At 51.1% G+C, this 22,177-nt stretch overlaps 1 protein-coding gene across 1 annotated transcript; it reads right to left on the minus strand.

The window, feature by feature from the left end:
• Positions 1-5,213: 5,213 nt before the first annotated feature.
• LOC119107817 (ER membrane protein complex subunit 3) lies at positions 5,214-9,651 on the minus strand. Its single transcript, XM_037231376.1, has 5 exons — positions 9,619-9,651; positions 7,897-8,080; positions 6,680-6,780; positions 6,265-6,420; positions 5,214-5,866 (listed from the first exon to the last, which is right to left on the minus strand). The coding sequence occupies exons 2-5, from the start codon at positions 8,043-8,045 to the stop codon at positions 5,499-5,501; spliced, it is 774 nt and encodes a 257-aa protein (XP_037087271.1). The 5' UTR covers positions 8,046-8,080; positions 9,619-9,651; the 3' UTR covers positions 5,214-5,498.
• Positions 9,652-22,177: the final 12,526 nt, after the last annotated feature.

Raw genomic sequence — 22,177 nt, forward strand, 5'->3', positions numbered from 1 at the left:
GGGTGGGGTGGGGGAGGGGTAGGTTGTCAAGCCTTTGGTTCGGCCCCCACAATAATTTACCAAATTCGACACCCCTGGGTGGTGTGGTGTAAGAGAAGATAATTCGGAAAACCATACTGCTGCAGGTGTCCAGCATATGCTTCACAAACCAATAAGTAGAAATGCTGATCCAGAAATATGCAGCAACGCAGCCACACGATCAGTTTGCAGTCAGCCATGCGAAGACCGCCGGGCCGGGGCAGTGGCCGCCAACGGCGAACGGGAGCAGGGCCTAGATAATGAATATACGACAGAAGGGCCTTCATTTTTTGGCTTGGTTTTTAAAGGAGTTTTTCCATTTTTATGGCTTTTATCACATTGTTTTTGGCAGCTTCAAACTTCTGAATTGGTTTCGCCTAAAATGCTGCGACGAGCCTTGATATCTCTTCAAAAGCAGCCAGCAAAATGAAGGCGAATGAAAATCTGTCGCACTGTGAGCCACCGATTCACTTTCGAAATTTTCACCAGCCTATGCCCAGGCCGTATTTTGGCTTCTACCCTGTGGAGGCAGATACCTTCTCAATGACCCAGAATGCCTAACCGGTCGTGGAATTTCGCCTCCCAAAAAAGACAATGCTGAAATGGATGAATCATCTTGGGAAGCTAGATAGCCTTCTTTGTCGAATGACATAGATGAGTCGAATGGGCAAGATTGTGCACGAGTGAGAAACAGCTCTGAATGCATATCTAGTATAGCAGCCATGGCCTTTGAATAAAGAGCGATTACAACCTCCATCTGTACCCTCCGCCGGCCCTCCCCCCGGTCATCGGGCTTCCTTTCCAGAAAAGTTCCTGAAGTACGCCCTGGGCTTGCCCCCCCCCCCCTCCCCCATTTCTTGAAACGTTCTTGCCTCCATGCGTTCAATCCACGAAGCCCCTCAACGAACGCATTTGTCGACATGATGAAGACAAAGCTGGGACCCTCCAAATAAATTGGACCAAATCTGGCGATTTTTCGGAGTTTCTTTTCACTGGGTAGCTTTGAAATAAAATCATTTCACTGTCTTTTTCAAACTGTGTGCCGCTCTCATCCCTTCTTACCAACCCTGGTGAAAGAGAGAGATTTCGAGATTTGAGAGAAGCTCTTCTCGGGCTTAAGTGTTTTGGTGGGCCCTTTCCGGACCTGAGATACCCACTTTCTTAGTCTAAAAGTGTTGTTTTATAATTTAAGGGAGACCGTATTTGAGCCTACGACGGACCTTTTCCAGACCTGAGAGGGCTCTGTCTCTACTCATGATGGCACTGCCCGGGCCTGAGACGGAGCCCTTCTTAGCTCACGATGGGCCTGTCCTCATCAGAGACGGGTCTACAGTAGGCCCTTCCAGAACGGAGAAGGATCCTTCTCATATCTGAAACTGCAATAGGGGTTTCCTGCCTTGAAACTGACCCCTTCCGGATCTAAGATGGGCTCTCTACACCTACTTTGACAACGGATCTATTCCAAAAATCCGCCAGGGCTCCATCTGGACCACCTGAAAACTGGCGAAAACTATAGTTTGGGACTTTACCTCTCATATGAGGGACAGTTTACTCCGCGGATTCACCGTCACTGGCTTTCTGAGCCAACAATGAGCCCCTTGCAGACTAGAGATGGGCACTTCCCAAACCCAAAAGTGTGATAGGTGTTTTCCGAGCCTAAAGTTCTCCTTTTCTCAGCCTATGCTGGGTCCCTACCTGACTTGAGACGACCCGTTTCTGAGCTTATGATGAACCCGTTCCAGGCTTGAGAAGGTCCTCTGAGCCTACGATGGGCCCTTTTCCCTTCCTGAGACGGGCCCTTTTTGAGCCTACGATGAGCCTTTCCAGACCAGAAAGGGGCCCCTGCCGTGCCTGCAAGTGACGCAATTGATTTCCCGTCTGGAAAATGGTCGTTTGCAATTTAAGATGACCCTTCGCGAAGACGATACAAATCCCTTGTGACCTTTCCGCATCAGACAAGAGCCTTCTACGCTTGCTTTGGTAACGCAATAAGGAAATGCTACTAAATATCTGAGGGGCCCTTCTGGGTTACCATAAAATATGGCGGGAGCAAAAACATCCTTGCTCCCTTTTCAAAAGATGGAGAGGCAGCTTGCCCCTGCTGATTTCAATGGCGTCATAAAAATGGCTAGCTGGCGCATTATTTATCCTAGGAAGGTGGCGCACCTATGCTTCATTCTCACCCACATCGGTGGAGACCGACGAAATTGCCGCGTTGTATACAATCAATCCATGCTTCAACATTGCGTTGGCTTCATTGCTGCCTGGCCTCGTGGGAATTGGCGTTGCAACGCCGGCTAAGGTTCTGCAGAGGGTTGCATATATAGGCCGTGCATTGTAGGTCTTCAGCAGCAAGGGAAAGTACTCAAAATGGCTTACAGAGGTGCGCAGAAAGTCCAGAAAGTAATGGTGCAGCCCATTGTATCCTTTTGGGTCGGTATGTTTCATTTCTGTTACGTTGCGGTGTCGCGACTTAAATGATACCAAGGCCGTGTTCCTCATTGCCAAAAGTACACACCTAAGGTGCTGTATGTGTTGTTACAGGTGCTTACATCACATGCAAGTGGCTATACTCTTGGGGGAGCTGCCCTCATGTGCTTTCTTTTGACATGGGATGCGACTTGTGCACAGCATTTCACAATAGAGAACACAGTCATAGAGTGAGGGGTGCCAGTAGCATAGTGGTTAACACCTCTGTGTTAACCACTGCACGTCTGGGAAACTAGAGATGCGGTTTGATTCCCCTAGGGTTTGATTCCCCGGGGTGCCTGCCCTTCCTGCTGGGACGAGAGGCAGGAATATAGCCTCAGCAGCCGAGTGTGTCATAAAGCCCCAGTGATATGACCTAACAGTTATGGAGTGCATGATTATTTATCATGCAGCATAGTATTGTGTGCTGGGCCTCTGAATGTTGTTATGAGCAGCAATTTCTTTTATTTTTCATGATACATGGCTAGCAAAAGAAAAATTACATGCTGACATGTGTGACAGACAACATGCTGAGTACAGAAGGCATGCATGTTTACAATCAATGTCAATAACTATGTGACACATTATTGAGGGTTTCTGTGATATATTGTTGGTGGCAAATGCTGAGAAGTGTTCTCCACCTCTGTGTAGCATCAACATGCTTGACACATTTTGTTAAGATGTATGTTTCTGGTTTGACAAGGTAAAAATGGCAAATGTAAGCAACCAACTTTTATGATGGATGCCATTGGCTAACAGGAAAGCAAGAATCAAGTTTTATCAAAACTTATTACAAACTTCCATCTTCAGTGCTGGATTGATGCTGCACCATTGACCTCTAGATCCATCAAGTCCCTATTGTGTATCTAAAGCAGCCAAATCCAGAAAGGCAGCCAAGTGGTTCATGTCACATGAGAAGCCCCTAGCAGGTGTATGGTAAGACTCGGTTGGAATGCTGCACAGGTTGGGCTGATGGTTGCCTTTCAGCCAGGCCAGGAGTGGCTGGATTTTCTGACTTTGTCATGCACAAAAGTGAAAATTATCAGATTTGTGTCAGCCATCTGGGTTAAAACCACAGACAACTTGACTTGAGCATATATTTGAATTATTATTGAAGGTACCAATATACAAAACATGATTTGCTCTTTTTATCTAAAATGTGTGCAATGTGAACCATCAACCCTGCCTGATTGATTCCAGGACCAGACAATGGATGTGAAAAAAACAGAATGAAGTGAATTTTAGATAGAAATGTACCTGATCAGATAAGGCATTGCAAATGAATTGTTGATAGAACTAGAGTGGCCAGGATGAATGTAGTGAGATGCACAGAAACTTGCAGTCCAGCAATGGACACCATACGACCTGGGCAGTCATCATGCCCCAAATGCAAAATCATCATCCATCACGTGGCTTCAAGATCAGGTATCAGATCACTGCAATGCTAAGGTTGCAGTTGTGACTTAAATATCTATGAGTAATGTTATGCATTGTAATGTATTTCCATGAGCACCAATGTTCATGTTCCGTAAATCAGATGGCTGCAATGCTTAGGTTGCAGTTGTGACTCTTAACTACCTCTGAGTGGTGTTATGTGCATTTCCTTAACCTACCTCCCCAGAATCTCATATTCAGGTATCTTCAAAATCGGAGCAGAGTTTCAGTATGGCTCTACGAGAACGTCAACATGAGGATAGAGGGCCACATCATTGGTTTTGACGAGTACATGAACCTGGTCTTGGAAGAGTCAGAGGAAGTCAACGAGAAGCACAAGACTCGCCGACAGATAGGTGAGCAATTGCATGGCGCCGTGACTGGCGAAACGTTGGTTCGAAACGCCATACCGGAGTGAAAGCCCGAAACCGGAGCAGCCTTCTGCGTACAGCGAGAAAAGGAGGAATGCCAGCTGGGTGGTCAGGTGGATAAACAACTTGGATAATGTAATAGCGTGTGGCAGTCTTGCATCCAATAGCGGGTGACAGTCTTGAGGAGTCCACGAGACATGGTCGTTTCTTCGATGGTCAGAGCTTCTACGTTGAGAGCTCTCACTAAGCGCCGGCGGCCTCGGTCTGTATCGCATGCACGGCAACCATCTCAGAAATGTTTTGTCAATAAGTCTGGGCAAAGATCACAGCTCTGAACGCGTTGCCTAGGGTCAGTATGTTGGTGACGTGTCATTCACAGGGCAGCGCTGTTATCGCCACCCGGACCGTTGCGTCATTCGGGCTTTCCGACGTACTCAGCAGCTGAGACTCAGACGCCTCCAGCCTCCGACCCTGGCGGGAAGGGCGGGTACCGCGGGAGTCGAGCCCCGTACCTCTGGTTCCCAGACGCGCTGTGAAAGCACTTCTCCACCGGAAACGTTCGTCTCCCGGCCCAGCTGCAGTCACCGCAACAGGGCGCTGACCTGCACTTTTGCTCTGCAGGTCGGATCCTCCTGAAGGGGGATAACATAACACTGATCCAACAAGTGGAGGGCGAAGCCTCTACGTGACGTTCAGTCACCTCAGCGCACCTGCAACGCTAGCATGCACCGCGGCTGCGTCCCAAAGGACAGAGGAAGAGGACCGTCGTACGGGCATGACCGCTCGTTCTGCCTGGGACGTATTCTCTCCCAGGTCGGAAATGAAGACGTGAGGCGCTGCCCCATCTGCACCGACTGTAACCGTAGCTGTCGCTTTCACGGTTCAAATACATCATCATCATAGATGTTCTTCACTGAGCTCTTTTCCATATTGTATGTGTATTTTTGTACGACAAATGAACCTTGGGTAGGTTGCAGATATTAATGGGTCACCAGAATTCATCACAAACACAAATAACATGTGCTAATTACAAATCTGTTCTAATCGATTTATACAAGCCTATGCCTGGCAGCAAAACATGAATCACATAACCAACACGCATCTTACACTAAACCGGACCCTAAATACATCGACCAAGGGGAACAACGGCCCACACCTAGTCCCAAACGCGTCCATCTTCAACTGGCCGGCTACACACATATCGCCCTAGAGGAGCATATTTTGATGATAGATGGTCTCGCCCTGTGTGAGACCCGGTCCGAGCAGCTCGGTCTCGGCGTACCGCAGCGCCCATCGGTGCTCGCACACTTCGAGCGCCTCCCACTCGGCCTTGAAGGCGGCCTTGGGATCCTGCGGCATGGCAGCCGCGGGGCCCTGCATCTGCTCGGCCATCAGGCGAGCCTGGTCGGCCGCGTTGTTCTCGCCCAGCACCAGGGCGTAGATGCTGCGCAGGCCGAACACGTTGAGAAAATACCAGGAGGCGGATGACACCCAGGCGGCGTCTAGCGAGAGCAGCTCGATGCCGCGCTGTAGCATCGGCTTGAAGCGCAGCGTCAGCGGAAATGGCACCTTGGCTGTCGAAGGAGACGAGGTCAGCACGACGGCTGGAGCGTCAGGGAGAGCGAGAACAATCAGAATGAAAAGGTATGACGATGACCACGTCACGTGCCAGTACTCGAACGGACGAATACCGTGCACTGTTCAGGCGGAGCAGGTACAAATGGTGAGGTTGCACGGAAATCATCTGCTACAGACAATGGCACATAACAACCAAACCCGCCGTAAGTTGGGGCAGATCCAAGCTACGGAATTTCGAAAACTGCACCTGCCCCAAGCTACAACCATCGTAGCAGTAGTGCTCACGTAAAAGCTAGACGCTGGTAAGTAGTGACAAAAATTTCATGCGACAAAAAAACAGACGCCTGCAATGTGATCATCACTTCATGAAGACATTCGATGACAGCGGTCTTACTGGTGACGAAACCGGAGAACGTCCAGTTGATCCAACCGCCAATGAGGATCATGGGAAGTACGTTTGTCAGGTTTCCTTTCAACATCTCCGTCATCATGTTGGGGTCAGTCATCGGGTTCTGCGCAACAGGCGCTCGCTTCTGTGTCTTAAAGAAACCTAGAAAGAGCAGACCCTGTCAGGACGATGTCAGGTTCCACCATTGCGGGGCCTTTTCGCTGTGCTGCCGGCGCTGGCAGTCACAAGCCCCACTGGAACAATCCAAGATGCAGAGCGTCGCGTGCGCATCAGAGCGTACACATCTCACAAACGTAGGTTACAGAAAGCATAAATTTCCAGACTAAAATGACACCACAAAACAATGGCAGGATTCTGACTGATCTAGCAACCAGGAGCCAGCCATAGTCACCCAACTTACCAACATCTTCATTGTTGAAGAAATGTTTCCGCATGGCGAATCCCTGCTGTGGCAGGAACTTTCCATTCTCTCTCAGCAAGCGAGCACGGATCAGTGCTTGGCTGGAAAAGTCCAATAAAGTCAACCATGCAACAGCTACATGATACCCCAGATGAAAAATAATATACATGCCTACATTAGCATAAGTGTTTGCATCATCCTTTGTGTTCCGGGCCTCGATGTGTGCGGACGTACTTCGTTGCAGCGGGCGCGACGCATCTCACCTCGATGGAATGAGGCGCAGTAATTGGGCAGGGTTAATAACTGGCTTAATCTAACATAACTTAAGCCAACTATTCGAGTGGGGTTTGAGAGGAGCAGACAGAACAAATAAGGGATGGCAGTGTTAGTTGAGGCAGTGGGGAAAGAGGTGGATCTATCTAAATGCAGGATAGCTTCACTGAAAGGTGGAACTGAGGACCTGAAATGGAAAACTGAGCTCTGAGATGAGAAAAAATTGGACAGATATCGAGACAAAGCAATACTTGTGTGAGTCTTATTTCATGCTTAGTGGAGATGGGATCCCTAAACCAAAGTAGATGAGACCACTGAGTGAGGAGACCAGGAGTGTCTCCTCAGTCATTTGAAGAAAAACTCAAGGTGGATGTCAAGGCAGGTGATGTGGCATGTAGGCCATCCCACATGTGGCAAATAAAACAATATATTACCTTCCATTGAAGATGGATTAATTTTTGTTCCAAATGGCTTAAACAATGCCAAGGCTGGAGTGGACAATATAAATGTAGAAACAACCAATGTAATATTATGTTATTACATAATTACACATGTAACATGCAATGATGAATATCATAAATGTTATACTCAATGTGGTTCTTCATCTTTTCAACAGCACACTGTCATTAGGGATATTTCCAGGAATTTTCAAAAAAGATGAGGCATTATTGTATAATCTCCAACATCTCTTCACCACCTTCTTAATGCTCCTTTCTACTTCTCAGCTGGGAGTGACACAGCTTGATTTCATGTTGTCTCATGTTAATGTATGGTTCATTCATAGCGCCACTTGGATAATGGGAGGGGCACTCCAGGTTACCACTTTTGGCTTATGGTACATAAAATAGAAATGGCTGGCAGGCAGTGGTAGCACAGGATGACGTGCACTTGGCTCAGACAACATCTTCAGTGCATGTCACTTTAACAATATGGGCAGCACTCACCTGTCTTGCATTTGCTGGAGCTCAACTTTCTTTGGTGAAGATATTAGAATTGACAGATAATGTCTGACAATGCCAATTAAGAATGTGAGAACTACTATGGGCAAGAACACCCATATTCTAATATCAGGATCTAGCAGTAGCTCTGCCATATTCTTGACCACGGTTCGATATCACTTGTACGTCACTGGAAGCATTAGTGGCATTAATTGATGGAAAAAACATTCAGTTGCCCGGGCCACACACATGGGTATTTCCCCATCAACCAAGGGTTGTGCATTGAGGTACCTAGGTCCACATATTACTGCATGCCCATGTGGCCAGCTATTCACATTATTTAGTGGCTGAATTAAAGTAAGACCATCATCTACCATCAGTCATCGAATGAAATACCATTGGATGTATGTAAATCAACCATGACTGAGTATGTGATTCCATACAAAGGAACAAGCATAGCACACAAGAGCATCATTTGTGGCAACAGTAGGAGCCATAGACCACTGGCATCAATAGAAACTGTTTAATCTCAGTACCTAGGCTACTCAATTATCATATTTCTTGCCAACAACACCAGAGTCACAGCCTTACTTCACCAGCTGCTCCCTTCCCTCTCAAGGCACCAAACCCTGGTGGCATCACAGACAGTTCTCCCAGCAACAAGCTCTGCTTAGCTGGGTGGACTCCCTGGAAATCCAGCCCAAAACCCAGCACAAAAATGACCAGGTAATTGCCCCCTCTGACTTGTGACTGTATAACCCTTACTAACACCGGGAATTGAGTGGTTGTAGATTATTGGGCGGTTGTAGTGGGCTGTCATTAGCTGATTTTGGCTAATGACTACTTTAAGCCTTTTCATCTATGATTTTTCCCTCCCTCTCACATAACACAATTCCCTCGGGTCTGCTCCACCTCCTCGCCTGTTTTTTTAAAGTTTGTTTCATCTTCCTAGCTGGGAGTCCCGCGACTTGATTTTATGTTTTCTGGTGTTAACGTATGGTTTACTGCGTCGCTGGGATTGAGGGAGGGGCACTCCTGGTTACCTGTTCTTGGGTAACGGCATAGAAAAAGTTTGCACATTCTGCTCTTGACATGACCTAATTGGTGCATGCAATCTTTACACATTTCAATTCAGTCACTAAGGCTACCCAAGCAGTTTGCATAAGTTTTATCAGTCACACTTGTTCCTTGGAAATTCATTGACTTTGTCTGCAATAACTTAAAGTTCAGGTTAATACTTTGATAACTCTTAACTGTTGCTTACTTAATGCTTTCTACTACAATCATGGTGCCATTCTAGTCCAGAAATTCATACCAAAATGAAAGGTAGTCATACAGGACCTGTCCAGTCAGGGTTAATAGCAAGTTTTGCAAAATGAGATGAGCAAAAGTGAAAATTGACAAAACCCACTCCCAAAATGTGCAAACATATTCCTTGTCAGATTTGTCACACGTCCATATCAATATTGCAGGGTCTTGAGCTCAAGTTGGGTGGGGGCTGAATCCCGTAACTGAATAAGAAACTTCACCCCTCAGCAGTATGCGGCTGGTTGTGAGGCGCCAACGGCGTAAGTCTCCCACCACAAACTATATTATGCGCATTCCGCACGCAGCCCGTGCATTGCTGAGATCATCAGACAAGCTAACCATTAAAGAATGTTCCTACTATCTTGTTTTACTTTTATGCAGCATACATGAACAGAACTTCGCCTTCCCGCTCGTACTCACCCCGCAACCCGCCTCACCCACACATGCACAAAGTTATGCAGCAGCTGCAGCTGATGTTACCACACAGCAAAGGTCGCAAACACTCAGCTGATTGTCTGATTACGTCACAATACCACCACATCACTGTGTGGCGGTACTTCCTTATTGGAACCGGGGATAAATTTTTACTTGATTCCTGGTAGAATCGGTGTAAGGAAAGGGAGGTCAAGAAGCTATGCCCCCCCCCTCCCACTTTTAAAATTGCGGGCAACAATGTTAAACGCTCCCCAACCTTTCTTCTTTAATTTACGTATAACTTACTTTTGTACTTGGCGGCGGATCCATGGGTGGAGGGCACGATATCATGCCCCCCCCCCCCCCCTCCCTAGTCCCTGAAGGCGCCCAAAGGCTTCGGAGGGGTCCAAAGCCGGTAGAACAGATGTTTTTTTTAACACAAAACATAGCAAAATAGGACATTTTTGGGCTTCCAGGCGTCTAAGAACAGTCGCAAGCGGAAGTGAAGGGCCCAACAGTAGACGAAAATTGTTCTTCACTGGCCAAGGGGTCCGTAGCTGGGATATTATAAGGCTCATTACGCTGTCCAGAGGACCTAAACGCCCACTTGCGGGATCAACCCGATCGTTAAGGAGCCTTCCACGCTGGGGCCTTTCCTGGTACCGTGCCGGGGTGCTCTTGTCAATCAGAGGCCCTCCACGGACTCTTCCAATTTGCCTGAAAGGCTTTCTACGCTATAGCTAGGGGTTCCATATGTTGACCTCCCCGGGGTACTCTCGGTTTTTCAGACGTCCCTCACGTTGGTCTCGGTTAACTTAGCAACGCACTTCCAGTGTGCTCATGGGCCCTCTTTATCAATCTAGGGCCCTTCCAGATTTCTTTCACTTCCTTACGCTCCCATATGTCTTTGGCCTTAGGCTCTTGTCTGGGCCCACTTGTTAAACTGCTTGGACACATTCGGTCGTTCAGGCTCCTCCAAATTGAGTCTCGGGTACTTTCTAGTTTAATGGAGAACCCTACACACTGGTCGGGGGCCCATCTGCTATCCTGCTGGGCACACTGGATCGTTTGGGGGTCCTGCACATTGGGTATTTAAATGTAGGACCCTATGATCCTGTCGGGGGCCATCTAATAATCTGCTAGGGTACACTTGAGCTTTTCATGGCCCTCCACACTTGATGTTGGGTACTCCTTACTTGAATGGAGGGGCCTCCGTTCTTCTCGGGGGCACTATATGTTAACCTGCTCGGACACACTCGATCGTTCGGGGGCCCTTCATGTTCTGTCTTGGGTACGTCCTATTTGAATTGATGGCCCTATGTTCTAGGCAGGGCCCCATCTATTAAGCTGCTCAGGCTGGTGGTGGCTACAGAGGGAGGGGGTAAGGCACGGGACCATATCCCCTTGTGCCCCGATGTGTCCCATAAGCTCCGAAGGGGCACATAACCGACCGAACGAACACGGTTTTCTAACTCAAAACGAAAAGTTGGACGCCATTAGCGGCAGACCACCAAGAACAGTTGCAAACGAAAGTGAAGAGCCCATACGCAGAAGTTAATCCTTAGCTGATTGAGCTCTTAATTGGAGGGAATTTTGGGGCTCACTGCCCTGTGCGGAGGCCTTGCGCCGTTGCACTGGCGCTGTATGTCCACTTGCCGGGTCATTCGGATCGCTAGGAAGTCTTTCATGCTGTTATTGATATCTGTGAATTTTATCGTAGGGCGCTACGCTGCTGTTGGGACACTCTGCATATGTCTGGACAGTCTTGAGCGATCAGGTTTTCCTCCATGGACTCTTCCCATTCGCCCGAATGGTTTTATACGCTTTTTCCGGGGCCCCATGTGCCAGGGTACACTCTGTTGCTCATGGACCCTTCACATAGATGTCGGGTTCTTTTCACTGGTTCGGAGGGCCTTGTGCTGTTGCTGGACCGCATGCAAGTAAGGTACAGAGCCACGCGGTGCTCACAGGTCCTATTTCTTAAATAGGGCTCTTTTTCTTTGATCTCACTTGCGGAGGACCCTTCACTCCTACCATGGCTCTTTCTTTTCACCTACCCGGACACTCTCGATCGCACAGGGGCATAAATTCATCGCACTGGTCCTCGGTAAATTTCCTTTGCTCTGAGGGCCCTGTGCTCCTGCTGGGGTCCTATATGTCAGCCTGCCGGAGCACCACCGATCGTTGTAGGGCCCACCCCGTTGGTCTTGGGTTCTTCTCGTTTGCTCCGAGGAGCCTGTTCTTGTTGACGAAAGCTCCTTTGTTGGCCTCACGAGGCACCCATGATCGCTCAGGTTCCGCCCCTATCGGCCTTGGTGCCTTACCCTTAGAGCAGCAGTCGGATGTGCGCCGATAAATTTTTGCGCGCAATTGTCGAAGATAATTTGCTGTGCCGCCGACGTCCGATGTGTCATTTGCCTTGGCTATTGAAATCGTGGCACTTTTTATACTTGTGCGTCACATCCTTAATATATTTTGAATGCTAGCATATTTTGCACCGCTTTATAACAAAAGGAAAACTCCGGATTAGTCATCCGCCTTCAACTGATCACATCGACCAGCCGGCTAGTCGTTAATAACCTAGGAACCAAGGTCGTGTTTACTTTCATGGAATTTAACAGCCAACTTTAGTTTATTCTGCTATTTTTCTGAGATACTCAGCCTAATATGACAGGATTTACCATGATCAGAAGAAAACGAATAAGCTCCATGCATGTGCGTACGTAACACGCCCAGCTTTCAAGGGCTGCAACGGTAGATGGGTTCCCGTCTATACTATCATATATATATATATATATATATATATATATATATGTATATATATATATATATATATATATATATATATATATATACATATGTTATGCTTTTCAAACCAAGATTTAATGGCAGCCATACTAGTATTTTTTGGAGGGGGCCCGAAACTCTGAGGGTCCCGCAATGTTGCGTGGCCCACAAACCCTGAATTTGTCCCTGTTTGTACTGTCTTTAACATGCATGTCAATTTACCTAGTTCACCAGCCATCTCCTCGGAAAAAATGTAAGCCGACGGAGGAATCGCTGACCCTTCGGCGATTCTGAGATCTCCGGCTTCTTTTTTTCCCATTTTAAATGCGTTCTGCGGGTCTTTTTGAGATCACGTGCTCGCACATAAATTTTGATCGGTGACATGTCGTGCACTGTTTTCGTGCTTACGTCGTATCGCAGCAATTAACATGCCCAATATATGAATCTGTCACTAATGTGTGTTGTTATATGCCATGCCGGTCCCTGCCTGGCATTTTTATATGCACTTCAATGAACAATCTGTAGGAAAACAGAAGACTAATGAATATTGTTCGGCCTAAATTTCGTGCCATGAGAGAGGACGCGTCGTGGTCAGGTCCTTGTTTAAATGTCAAATCAATTATCTTGCATAGCTCATACACTGCGTACAGCTTGTGGCAACCGTGAATTCCCACGCGTATAATGCAAGGATTTTTATCACCACAGGCTAAATGCGTCTCAGATGCTTTGCGTTATGATTCCTTAGAGACGATGAGGGATTCCAGCATGTCGAGGTGTGATTCCGGCAACTGAGGGTAATAAGCCGATGGGGGACTCCCGCGTGCCGATGAGGGATTCCGGCATTATTCTGTAACAAGAGAAGGTGGGAGCTGCGTGGTCATGCCACGGTTAGCCTTGCACCAGGTGGCTACTATTTGCTGGGGACAAAGTCCGAGGTACGCGTGGTGTATGGCTGTATAGTTCCGCCCATAATTGAGGGGGTCCGATCGCTGCACATAAGCTGCAGACAGTGTGCAGTGACCACACTATAGGCTTCCCCTTAATACGACCAGTGACAAGTATGCATGAGACGGTGGGAATGCATGAATGCTAGTTGCGGAATCCCAGTAAAGTGACGTTGGCTGCCCATGTTAGGACGAAAGCACCTGTTTCGTAAAAGCCCATGCAATGTCGGTGCACCAATGTTTTCGCCACCATTTGCGTCGCCCCAGTTAGTTGGTTTATTACAGGGAATTACAGGCAATGACGGCAATAACCTGCAGATCAATGCAGCGGGCCATCTAGTCAGCAGGCACCAATAACAATAACATGTGTACTTAATCTAAGCAAACTATGATTATTACCGGACCTATTACTCCCAAGGAGCTTTTCTCCGTGAAGTTTTGTATTGTTGAGTACAGCCACTTTCTCTAGAAAGGTATTCCTAACATTACGCATTGCACAACGTCATGTGTGAGCATGTAACTTCAAAAACCGTACAGGAACTTCATCTAATCATTGAGTCGGCCACGGCGCTTGCTGCTTTTATGCAAGCCGTGCTTTGCGAATCACGTGATTGCCACGTGGTGCTGGTGAGAGGTCCGTCGGGTGAGTATGACAATGCTGCGAGAGAAAAATGAGCCTTTGCTCCGAGTTACGCGGACGGCGAAGAAGGAATCATCCCGAATCTTAACTTACGATTTAACACGCAAAGGCATCGCGCTTAACACCAGCACCACCGCAACACAACCGTGAAGGTCACGTCGCTCGGACGCACACCTGCAACCGAGCCAGGGTGGCCAGCGCACCGCTGCATCGGGCCTGTTCAGACGCACACTTGCGTCCGGGCCGGGGTGGCCAGCGCACCGCTGCATCGCGCCTGCTCAGACGCACACTTGTCGAGCCGGTATGACCAGCGTACTGCTGTAAAGTGTACTCTAGTTTGACATAGTCATTTTACACAGTGCTTTAGAAAATGATCACTCGGGGATTTAGATAGATAGCATTGCAACTAGTGCACTAACCCCTGTCAGAGATCTTACAAATGTGCGGTGTATGCGAAATCGTGCTACGCAGGATTGTGCGCGAGTGTTTTATGGGCGACGTTAGAATAATATCTATAGACGCCGTGCATAGAATCATAGTGAGTGTGAGAGACCTGTTCAGCGGCACCATGTGAATAGGACCGCGGCTCTGTCACGCTGCCGGGCCGGGCGGCTCATCCGCCGAAACCCCGCTCAACACTTGGTCGCCATTTGTCCCCCCCCCCCCCCTCCCCAATGGCCGTGGTATTTCTCGTTGGTCGTGGTGGTAATTTCGTCTAGTATTGTTTGCCTTACTCTTTGCCTCTGCCTTACTGCAGTTCCTGTTTGTATAAATCTTCCTTCATCTTGTTATGTTCGATTCTTCACCCGCTTACTCTGTTCTGTATGTAAATTCCGTAAGGTCTCTAAATTTTCTACATCCGGCGGACACTTCGGCTAAGTCGTTCAGGTATTCAATGCGACTGTGAGTGACCGGAAAAGGAAAACTTACAACTCTGTTGCGAATCGACTTGTGAAAAAATAACGTAAAATAATTTTAGACACTGCACACTCGCAATCCCAGGAGCGTGAACCGCGATACGCGAGGTTGCAGTTTTCGTAAAACTGATTGGCGTTGGCCACTGTAGGTAACAGCAGGTGGTGGACGCGATGCTCAAGAGAACAATCTTTGAGCGAGATTTATAATTTTGATATAATGATAATTATACATTATATTTATTTACATGCATATATATATACATATATATATATATATATATATATATATATATATATATATATATATATATATATATAATACAATATCTAAAATCCTGACCCTGAAGGAATCAAGGCTTTTTGAAGGAGGCTAGTGCACATGCCATATTCTGGTGGTTTACAAGTAAACAATCTACCGGTAATCTTTAGGCGGTATGCAGTTTCGCATTCTTTGAACCTAAATTTAACCCTCAGAGGCAGATTTAGGCTTTCAGGACTTTTTGATGGACGTCAGTCCTTACGCTTGTAAATATCCTGATTTTTGAAAAGGTTAAATTGGTCGGTAAGTTGTTGGTGATATGGAGTTCCAAATCACTTGACCTTCCTTTTGACATTGAAGGTGGCATGAAATTGCAACATATACGTCACTTTTTATTCTCAAGCCATAATCGACCATCTGAAGTGTTCCCAGAGAAGTTAGAACTCGTCGTTGAAAAAAATGCTGAATAAAGCACCAGGCGTTCACTTCTTGCTTTCTAAACCTTTACACGGATATGTGCAATCCCCGTTAACTGGCGTATTTTGGAGTAGGTTGCGTCATTTTTTTCATGTTAGGCCACTCGCCAGCTCGTTTCACGAAACCATGCCCTTGGATAGATCAGGCAACCTCGTGATGCGATTATCCCTCCCAAGCTCACAACCAGGCAATATCATACGCGTAGTCAGTTTTCCGCTCCAAAGTGGATCAGGTAGCAAGCCTCTTGAAAACCGGCGAGATGTTGTTAGCAACGCTCTCTAAAAGCACAATTTTATGAAAACGTATATTTATACAGGCGTCAACATCGTTAAATCCACCAACGCTATCTCACGGTCCAAGTAGCCAATGAAAGAACAAGCTCCAGGAACCAAGAACATTCACGCAGAGTCACCGCAGTACGTGTGTTACAACCAATCAAAGGTCGCGCGTCTTCCAATGTCAATCCAAGGTCGCGCATCCAACCAATGTGAGGTAAAGTCGTCATTACGCTGGCAACCCAGCCGTGTATCGGGCCTCGCGGCAGAGAAAAGCAGACACCGGCATTTAGCAGCTAAACATGTTGTCCCATGTGGCGTCACGACAACAAGGTGTGCTGACATCGTTTATGACAATGCAGATGCTATATCTGAATAAGGTGCATACGCGCGTCTGATATATTTTATTGGTATAAGTCGACGCCGTCTGGTTGCAGTCCATTGTATGCGCTTGGGTTTGTTTTGAAGGAATGTTATTGCTCGAATTGCTCAAAATGTGTGAATTGGGTTGGTTACGACGAAATATATGAGCTTGGTTACGGTTCGGCTGCATACATCTCTTCAGTGACGCGCCGGCGGAGTGATTTTTCAGCTCCCAGGTGGCGAAATGTGTCTACTGGAGCTTTATCATGCCGTCAGATCGGCTGTGTGTCCCGCCATTTTCCATGATTTCACCGCATTATCACGTTCGGCTGTAATGCCGACTCTCGGTCCCGTGCGACCCTGCACGCTGAACACCACCGGAATAGCTCAAGCTCCATCCACAGTGCATTGCGACGGCACCACTCACGGCACACTGCGCCTCACAGCGACCCGACGTCGCCCCGTCCCGCACGCGCAGCACACCGCAGCGGCTCCAGAGCAGCTGCTGCCGCTCCCGTATCAAAGGTAGCGCCAGGATGCCCGGCGCTCGGCGAGCGCCGTCAGCCGCCGGTGCTGGCGCGTCCGCGTCTCGGGGCGGCGACGGGCAGTACGGCCCGAGACGAGACGACCGGCTGCGGCGCGCACCACGTGCTGCGAATGCGTCGAAACCTCCGCCCAGAGCGCCGATGTCGCTCAAAACGTATCCCCGCCAACACCTGGTCACTCTGACTGTGGTTTAGCAGCTGAGCGTGCGAGAATCCACGCTAGGTGCGCGCCAGCTCCGCCCCGGACACGCATACAGCACCGCCAGCTCTGTCCGGGACGCCCAGTCAACAGCGCCAGCTCTGCCTGGGACACCCAGTCAGCAGCGTCAGCCCTGCTCGGGATACCCAGTCAGCAGCGTCAGCTCTGTTCGGGATACCCAGTCAGCAGCGTCAGCCCTGCCCGAGATACCCAGTCAGCAGCGTCAGCCCTGCTCGGGATACCCAGTCAGCAGCGTCATCTCTGCTCGGGATACCCAGTCAGCAGCGTCAGCTCTGCCCGGGACGCCCAGTCAGCAGCGCCAGCTCTGCCCGGGACACCCAGTCAGTAGCGTCAGCCCTGCTCGGGATACCCAGTCAGCAGCGTCAGCTCTGCTCGGGATACCCAGTCAGCAGCGCCAGCTCTGCCCGGGACACCCAGTCAGCAGCGTCAGCCCTGCTCGGGATACCCAGTCAGCAGCGTCAGCTCTGCTCGGGATACCCAGTCAGCAGCGTCAGCCCTGGCCGGGACACCCAGTCAGCAGCGTCAGCCCTGCTCGGGATACCCAGTCAGCAGCGTCAGCCCTGCTCGGGGTACCCAGTCAGCAGCGTCAGCTCTGCTCGGGATACCCAGTCAGCAGCGTCAGCCCTGCCCGAGATACCCAGTCAGCAGCGTCAGCCCTGCTCGGGGTACCCAGTCAGCAGCGTCACTCTGAGGCCAGTCCTCGCCACCGCCGGCGCGCCACCGCCGGCGCGCCGGCTCCGGCGCGATCACACGGCGATGGTGAAGTTGCGTTTGATGCCGTTGAGCGTGCAGGCGCGGTAGTGGTGCTCCTCGTCGCGGGAGGAGGCGACGCCGGCCGGCAGCAGGCGCGGAAGACTGGCGTTGGCCCCCGGTCGACCAGCCGCGCCCGGCCACTCTAACTCCGGCAGCTCAGCCTCGTGAAAGCTGGCGCGAGCCGCCGCTGATCGACGCTGGCGCCGCCTCCTGGAGTACACACAAGCACAAGTTCGCGAGCTGGCATTGCATCTCACATATTTTTTTCTTTCTGCGTTTTTTGGGGTAGCACTGGCAACGAGACATGCCCACACGAAAGAGTCTGGTGTAACAAAATTACGCATTCTTGCTTCTCGCTTGGGAAGCAAGAAGCCCTAACCATGGATAACTAAGAAACGGCCATAAACAGCATACTAAATAGCATGAAGATGAAGGATTCTGAGCATGACTGTCCACCAAAACATCGAGACATCCACCACAAAACCCAAACAAAATTACGTCGATTTTTTTAGGAAGGCTTGTAACAGACCTGCATTTACCCACGGCATCCTTAAGATCTTTCACTCACCGCTTACTTGCTGCCACGCGCTGTCCTCACGCGCTGAGCAGCGTCAGAGGCCGCCCAGCCGAGCGCCCACCGCCGACTTACCTTTTGCGCGCGTGCGGCGGACTGCGCGCGCCCGGCGGGCCGTGGGGGCGCCACCGGTCGGCGCGCGGTGACGAGTCCGTGTCCACGTCGCCGGGCGAGGCGGCGTCGTCGAATGGCGGCGAGGGCGGCGGCGGTGGCGCGCCGTACCGCCGACACTGGTACACCTGCCATCATATCATCTCATGTCATGTCATTTGGGCTTTACGACGCACTTAGCTGTTGAGGCTACATGGCGTCGCCCGCCTCTGAACCTGGCTGGAAGGGCGGGCAACGCAAGGAACCGAACCCTGTACCTCTGGTTTCCCAGACGCGCAGTGGTTAACGCAGACGCGTTAACCACTACACTACCGGCATCCGTACACCCACCATCGATCCCTGCGCTGTCACCTTCGCAACTAGATGTGTTGAAGGGGCAAGATAGTACGTATTTGCATGGATGAGCAGTGGCGCATCCATAACGGATCAAGTTTACGACTGTAGCTTCGTTAAGTAGTTGCATGTATCCAAACCGTTTTCTGGCGCGGTGGTTTTGTGTGAGTGACCAGACTGCATCGAGGCAGGCAGCGCCATTAGTGCTACATGTCAACATGCGTGCGTAGTACCGCTGCCTTTCCTCTGCGTTCCCGCCACGTCACGCTCGCCTGGGTACGCTCGACCCGCGCGGCGCCGACTACCGCCGGTGAGCAGGAGCGGCACGGACCCTGTCCATCTGCAGCGTCTCGGTGTGGTGCAGCGGCGCGCGGCTGCGGTACTCGGCCGGCTCGGCGGCGCGCAGCTCCGGCACGCCCGTCACCATGTAGCCGGCGTGCGGCCCCGTGTCGGCCGTTGGCTGGCGCACCCACACCGGCCCGGCCCCGGCCGCCTGCGCGCGGAGGGGTGCGGCGTCATGCGGGCCGGCCGGCCGGCCGGCACGCGCCGGCTCGGCACACGTGCAACAGACTATATCTGCGACCGCCGGGGGTTCGGTCAACGGGGGTGCTATGAGTTATGTAGCCGTCTGCATGTGTTCAAGACATCGTATACCGGTTGCCTCGAACATCGTTTGCCTTACAAAATGTGTACAAAGTGGGCTGGGCGCCCCAACCAAAACACTACCGTTGAGTGGTCTTACTGCACGGCCACCATTCATCGCACACCACGCAAACCGTCTCGTTTCAATAAAATTTGAAAACCTCGCCCTGGTAACTGACAATATTCCCAGACGAAATGCAGCAACCAAACCGACGTTCAGCAAACCCATGAACACAGCACGCGAAGATAGCTGGCCGCGTGAAGTCCAGCCTGCCGGCGGGGGCCAGACACAGCGCGCCGACCACTCGCCTCCAGCGCGCCGGACGAGGTCGGGTTCGCCTTGTAGATGAAGTCGTACACCTGGCGCTGGCCGCACTCGTCGCTGGAGCCGCTGCCGCAGCGGGCGCGGAAGGGGCCCGGGTGGCGGCGGTAGCAGAGGCAGCCGGCCGTGAGCAGCAGCAGGCAGCTGACGGCCGAGAGCAGCGCCGCCAGCAGGGGGCGTACGTACGGCCGCAGGCCACCGCCGCCGCCGCCGCTCGCCTCCAGCTGGCCGGCTGGGCCGTCCGGCGACCGGCCTGAGCACGGGGACGTAGGGCAGCCGTCTGAGTGCCGGTTTGGGCAGGCAGGAGGGAGCGAGGGGACGCTGATGCGGCATGAGCAAGGAGACGTAGGGCAGCCGTCTGAGTGCCAGTCCGGGCGGGCAGGAGGGGGATGGGGCCCTGATGCGGCCTGGGCAAAGGGACGTAGGGTAGCTATCTGAGTGCCGGTCTGGGCAGTAGGGGGGGGGGGGGGGGGGGGGTGGAGTGCCGCTACGGCCTGTGCAGGTTGTTATCGAGCCTTCAGACCAAGTTTATAGGCACAAGCGGGGATAACTCAGGTAAGTTTATGGGTACAAGTGGAGTAACTGGGGTAAGTTTAAAGGGCGAGGGCGGACAAGGCTGCAACCCCGCAGCTCGGACCACACGTTTTATAATCTTCGCAGCTAAACATGGCGTTAGAGATGGTAGCCATTGTGGACGCTCCGACGGACCTAAGAACCAGAGCAGCTCGCGACACTCCCTCCGGAGAAAAGGACATGTAAAATGCACGCACTGATGCGGCAGTGTCGTAAAAGCATGACCTGGCGATGCACGTGCTAGAACAGGACACCAACGCACACATGAAAGGGATGAGGGAGCGGTTATCACGGCGGTGTCTCCCGGTTATCGTCGTCCTGCCGTCCTCACGCAGGGCAATGAGGGAGCGGTTATCACGGCGGTGTCTCCCGGTTATCGCCGTCCTGCCGTCCTCACACAGGGTAATGAGGGAGCGGTTATCACGGCGGTGTCTCCCGGTTATCGTCGTCCTGCCGTCCTCACACAGGGTGCGGACTGCAGGACGATAACGACGTGAGTTTGCGACGGCTTCAGAGACGGGCGTTGGAAATCATCGGTTCTACTTGCGCCATAAAATCCGCTAGTGCTGTCTCTTTCTCTACATCATGCCTCAGGTGGTGCGCATCTGTTGAACAATCCAGAGGAACGACACGCAAGATCTGGTCTTCGCCAGCCGGGCGTAAATTTACTTTATTATCAAGTCGCGCCATGGTGGCTGCAATGTCAATTACGCCACCCGATGAACCAACTGTAACTGAGCAGCCTTTTACTTATGCAGCTGAGATGGTGCCCGAAGCGTCCCAGAAACAGGTAAGAGCTGCGGCGGCGGAAGAGCCCGGCGAGGAAGCACGGTCAGCTGAGTCCTACCCGGCCGACTGTAGGAGCGCTGCGGATCGTGCTAGCTTCAGCGTTTGCCGGAACGACTGTTGAGGAAATTCCATCTGAGACAATGGAGCACCTCTGACATATTTCTCCCCCAAACGAGCGTTGGTGTCGAGAGTCCTCGTCGGCAAACTCCCTACTTACGACGCTTCAGCCGGCTTATGAGATTGGCGCCGGCTCTGAGATTGGCGCCAGCTCTGGGATTGCTCGAGGCAAACTCTTAAAGCACAGCTTTCAGAGATACCGCATGTTTATTGTGCTAACAGGCGAGACTGTAACAAAACCAAACCAATACCTGACTACGAGACTGTTTTGGCTTCGAAAGCTGTAGCGGATGGCGCGGATCTGATGGATGGCGCGGATAGCGGATCTGCTTGTCTTCCGCGTTGAGCGGCCATTTGGTGCTTTTTCGGTCGGTGGGTCTTTTTCTGCGACACCCACTGTAGCTTCCTACACCACTCGAATACCTCTCTGTAATCTCTCCTTTCTCCCGCCCCGGCCCCACAGCTCGGCTTCCCACCGGCCGCGTGCCAGCCTCCTCACCTGAGCGTGGCAGGGTGCGGGCGCGGTAGGTGGCGGTGCGGTTCCAGCCGAGCCCGACAGATGTCACTGCCAGCTGGTACTCGGCGTCGGGCGGCAGGCCGGTCAATGTCACGCGGCGGGCTGACGTATGGATCGTGCGCACTGCCGGACGGTGGACATCGCCCGTGAGCCGGGCGACTACCGAGCTCCATTGGGTCGGGCGTGACCGATCAGAGCCATCCAGGCGCAAAATATATACAGAGCACCCATGTCTGCCCGGACAGCCACCGGCGGGTAAGACCTACGCCGACCGCGCGGGGCGCTAGCCGCCGCGTCACTTCGACATTGGCCAACCAATCAAAAGACGGGTGGACAGCCTTCAGAACCTGACGAGACCCCACCGTCTACTTGATTAGCCCAACATCCAATATGACTTGCCTTTCTTC

The sequence above is a fragment of the Pollicipes pollicipes genome, unplaced genomic scaffold (genome assembly GCF_011947565.3).
Source record: "Pollicipes pollicipes isolate AB1234 unplaced genomic scaffold, Ppol_2.1 Scaffold_6686;HRSCAF=7923_pilon_pilon_pilon, whole genome shotgun sequence".
Lineage (NCBI taxonomy): Eukaryota > Metazoa > Arthropoda > Thecostraca > Pollicipedomorpha > Pollicipedidae > Pollicipes > Pollicipes pollicipes.

Coding starts and splice junctions, on each gene's coding strand:
- LOC119107817 (XM_037231376.1), bottom strand. CDS start 8,045: ATGGCAGAGCTACTGCTAGATCCTGATATTAGAATATGGGTGTTCTTG. Junction 6,421..6,679: donor CTTCAACAATGAAGATGTTG/GTAAGTTGGGTG, acceptor TGCTCTTTCTAG/GTTTCTTTAAGACACAGAAG. Junction 5,867..6,264: donor GTTCTCCGGTTTCGTCACCA/GTAAGACCGCTG, acceptor CTCCTTCGACAG/CCAAGGTGCCATTTCCGCTG.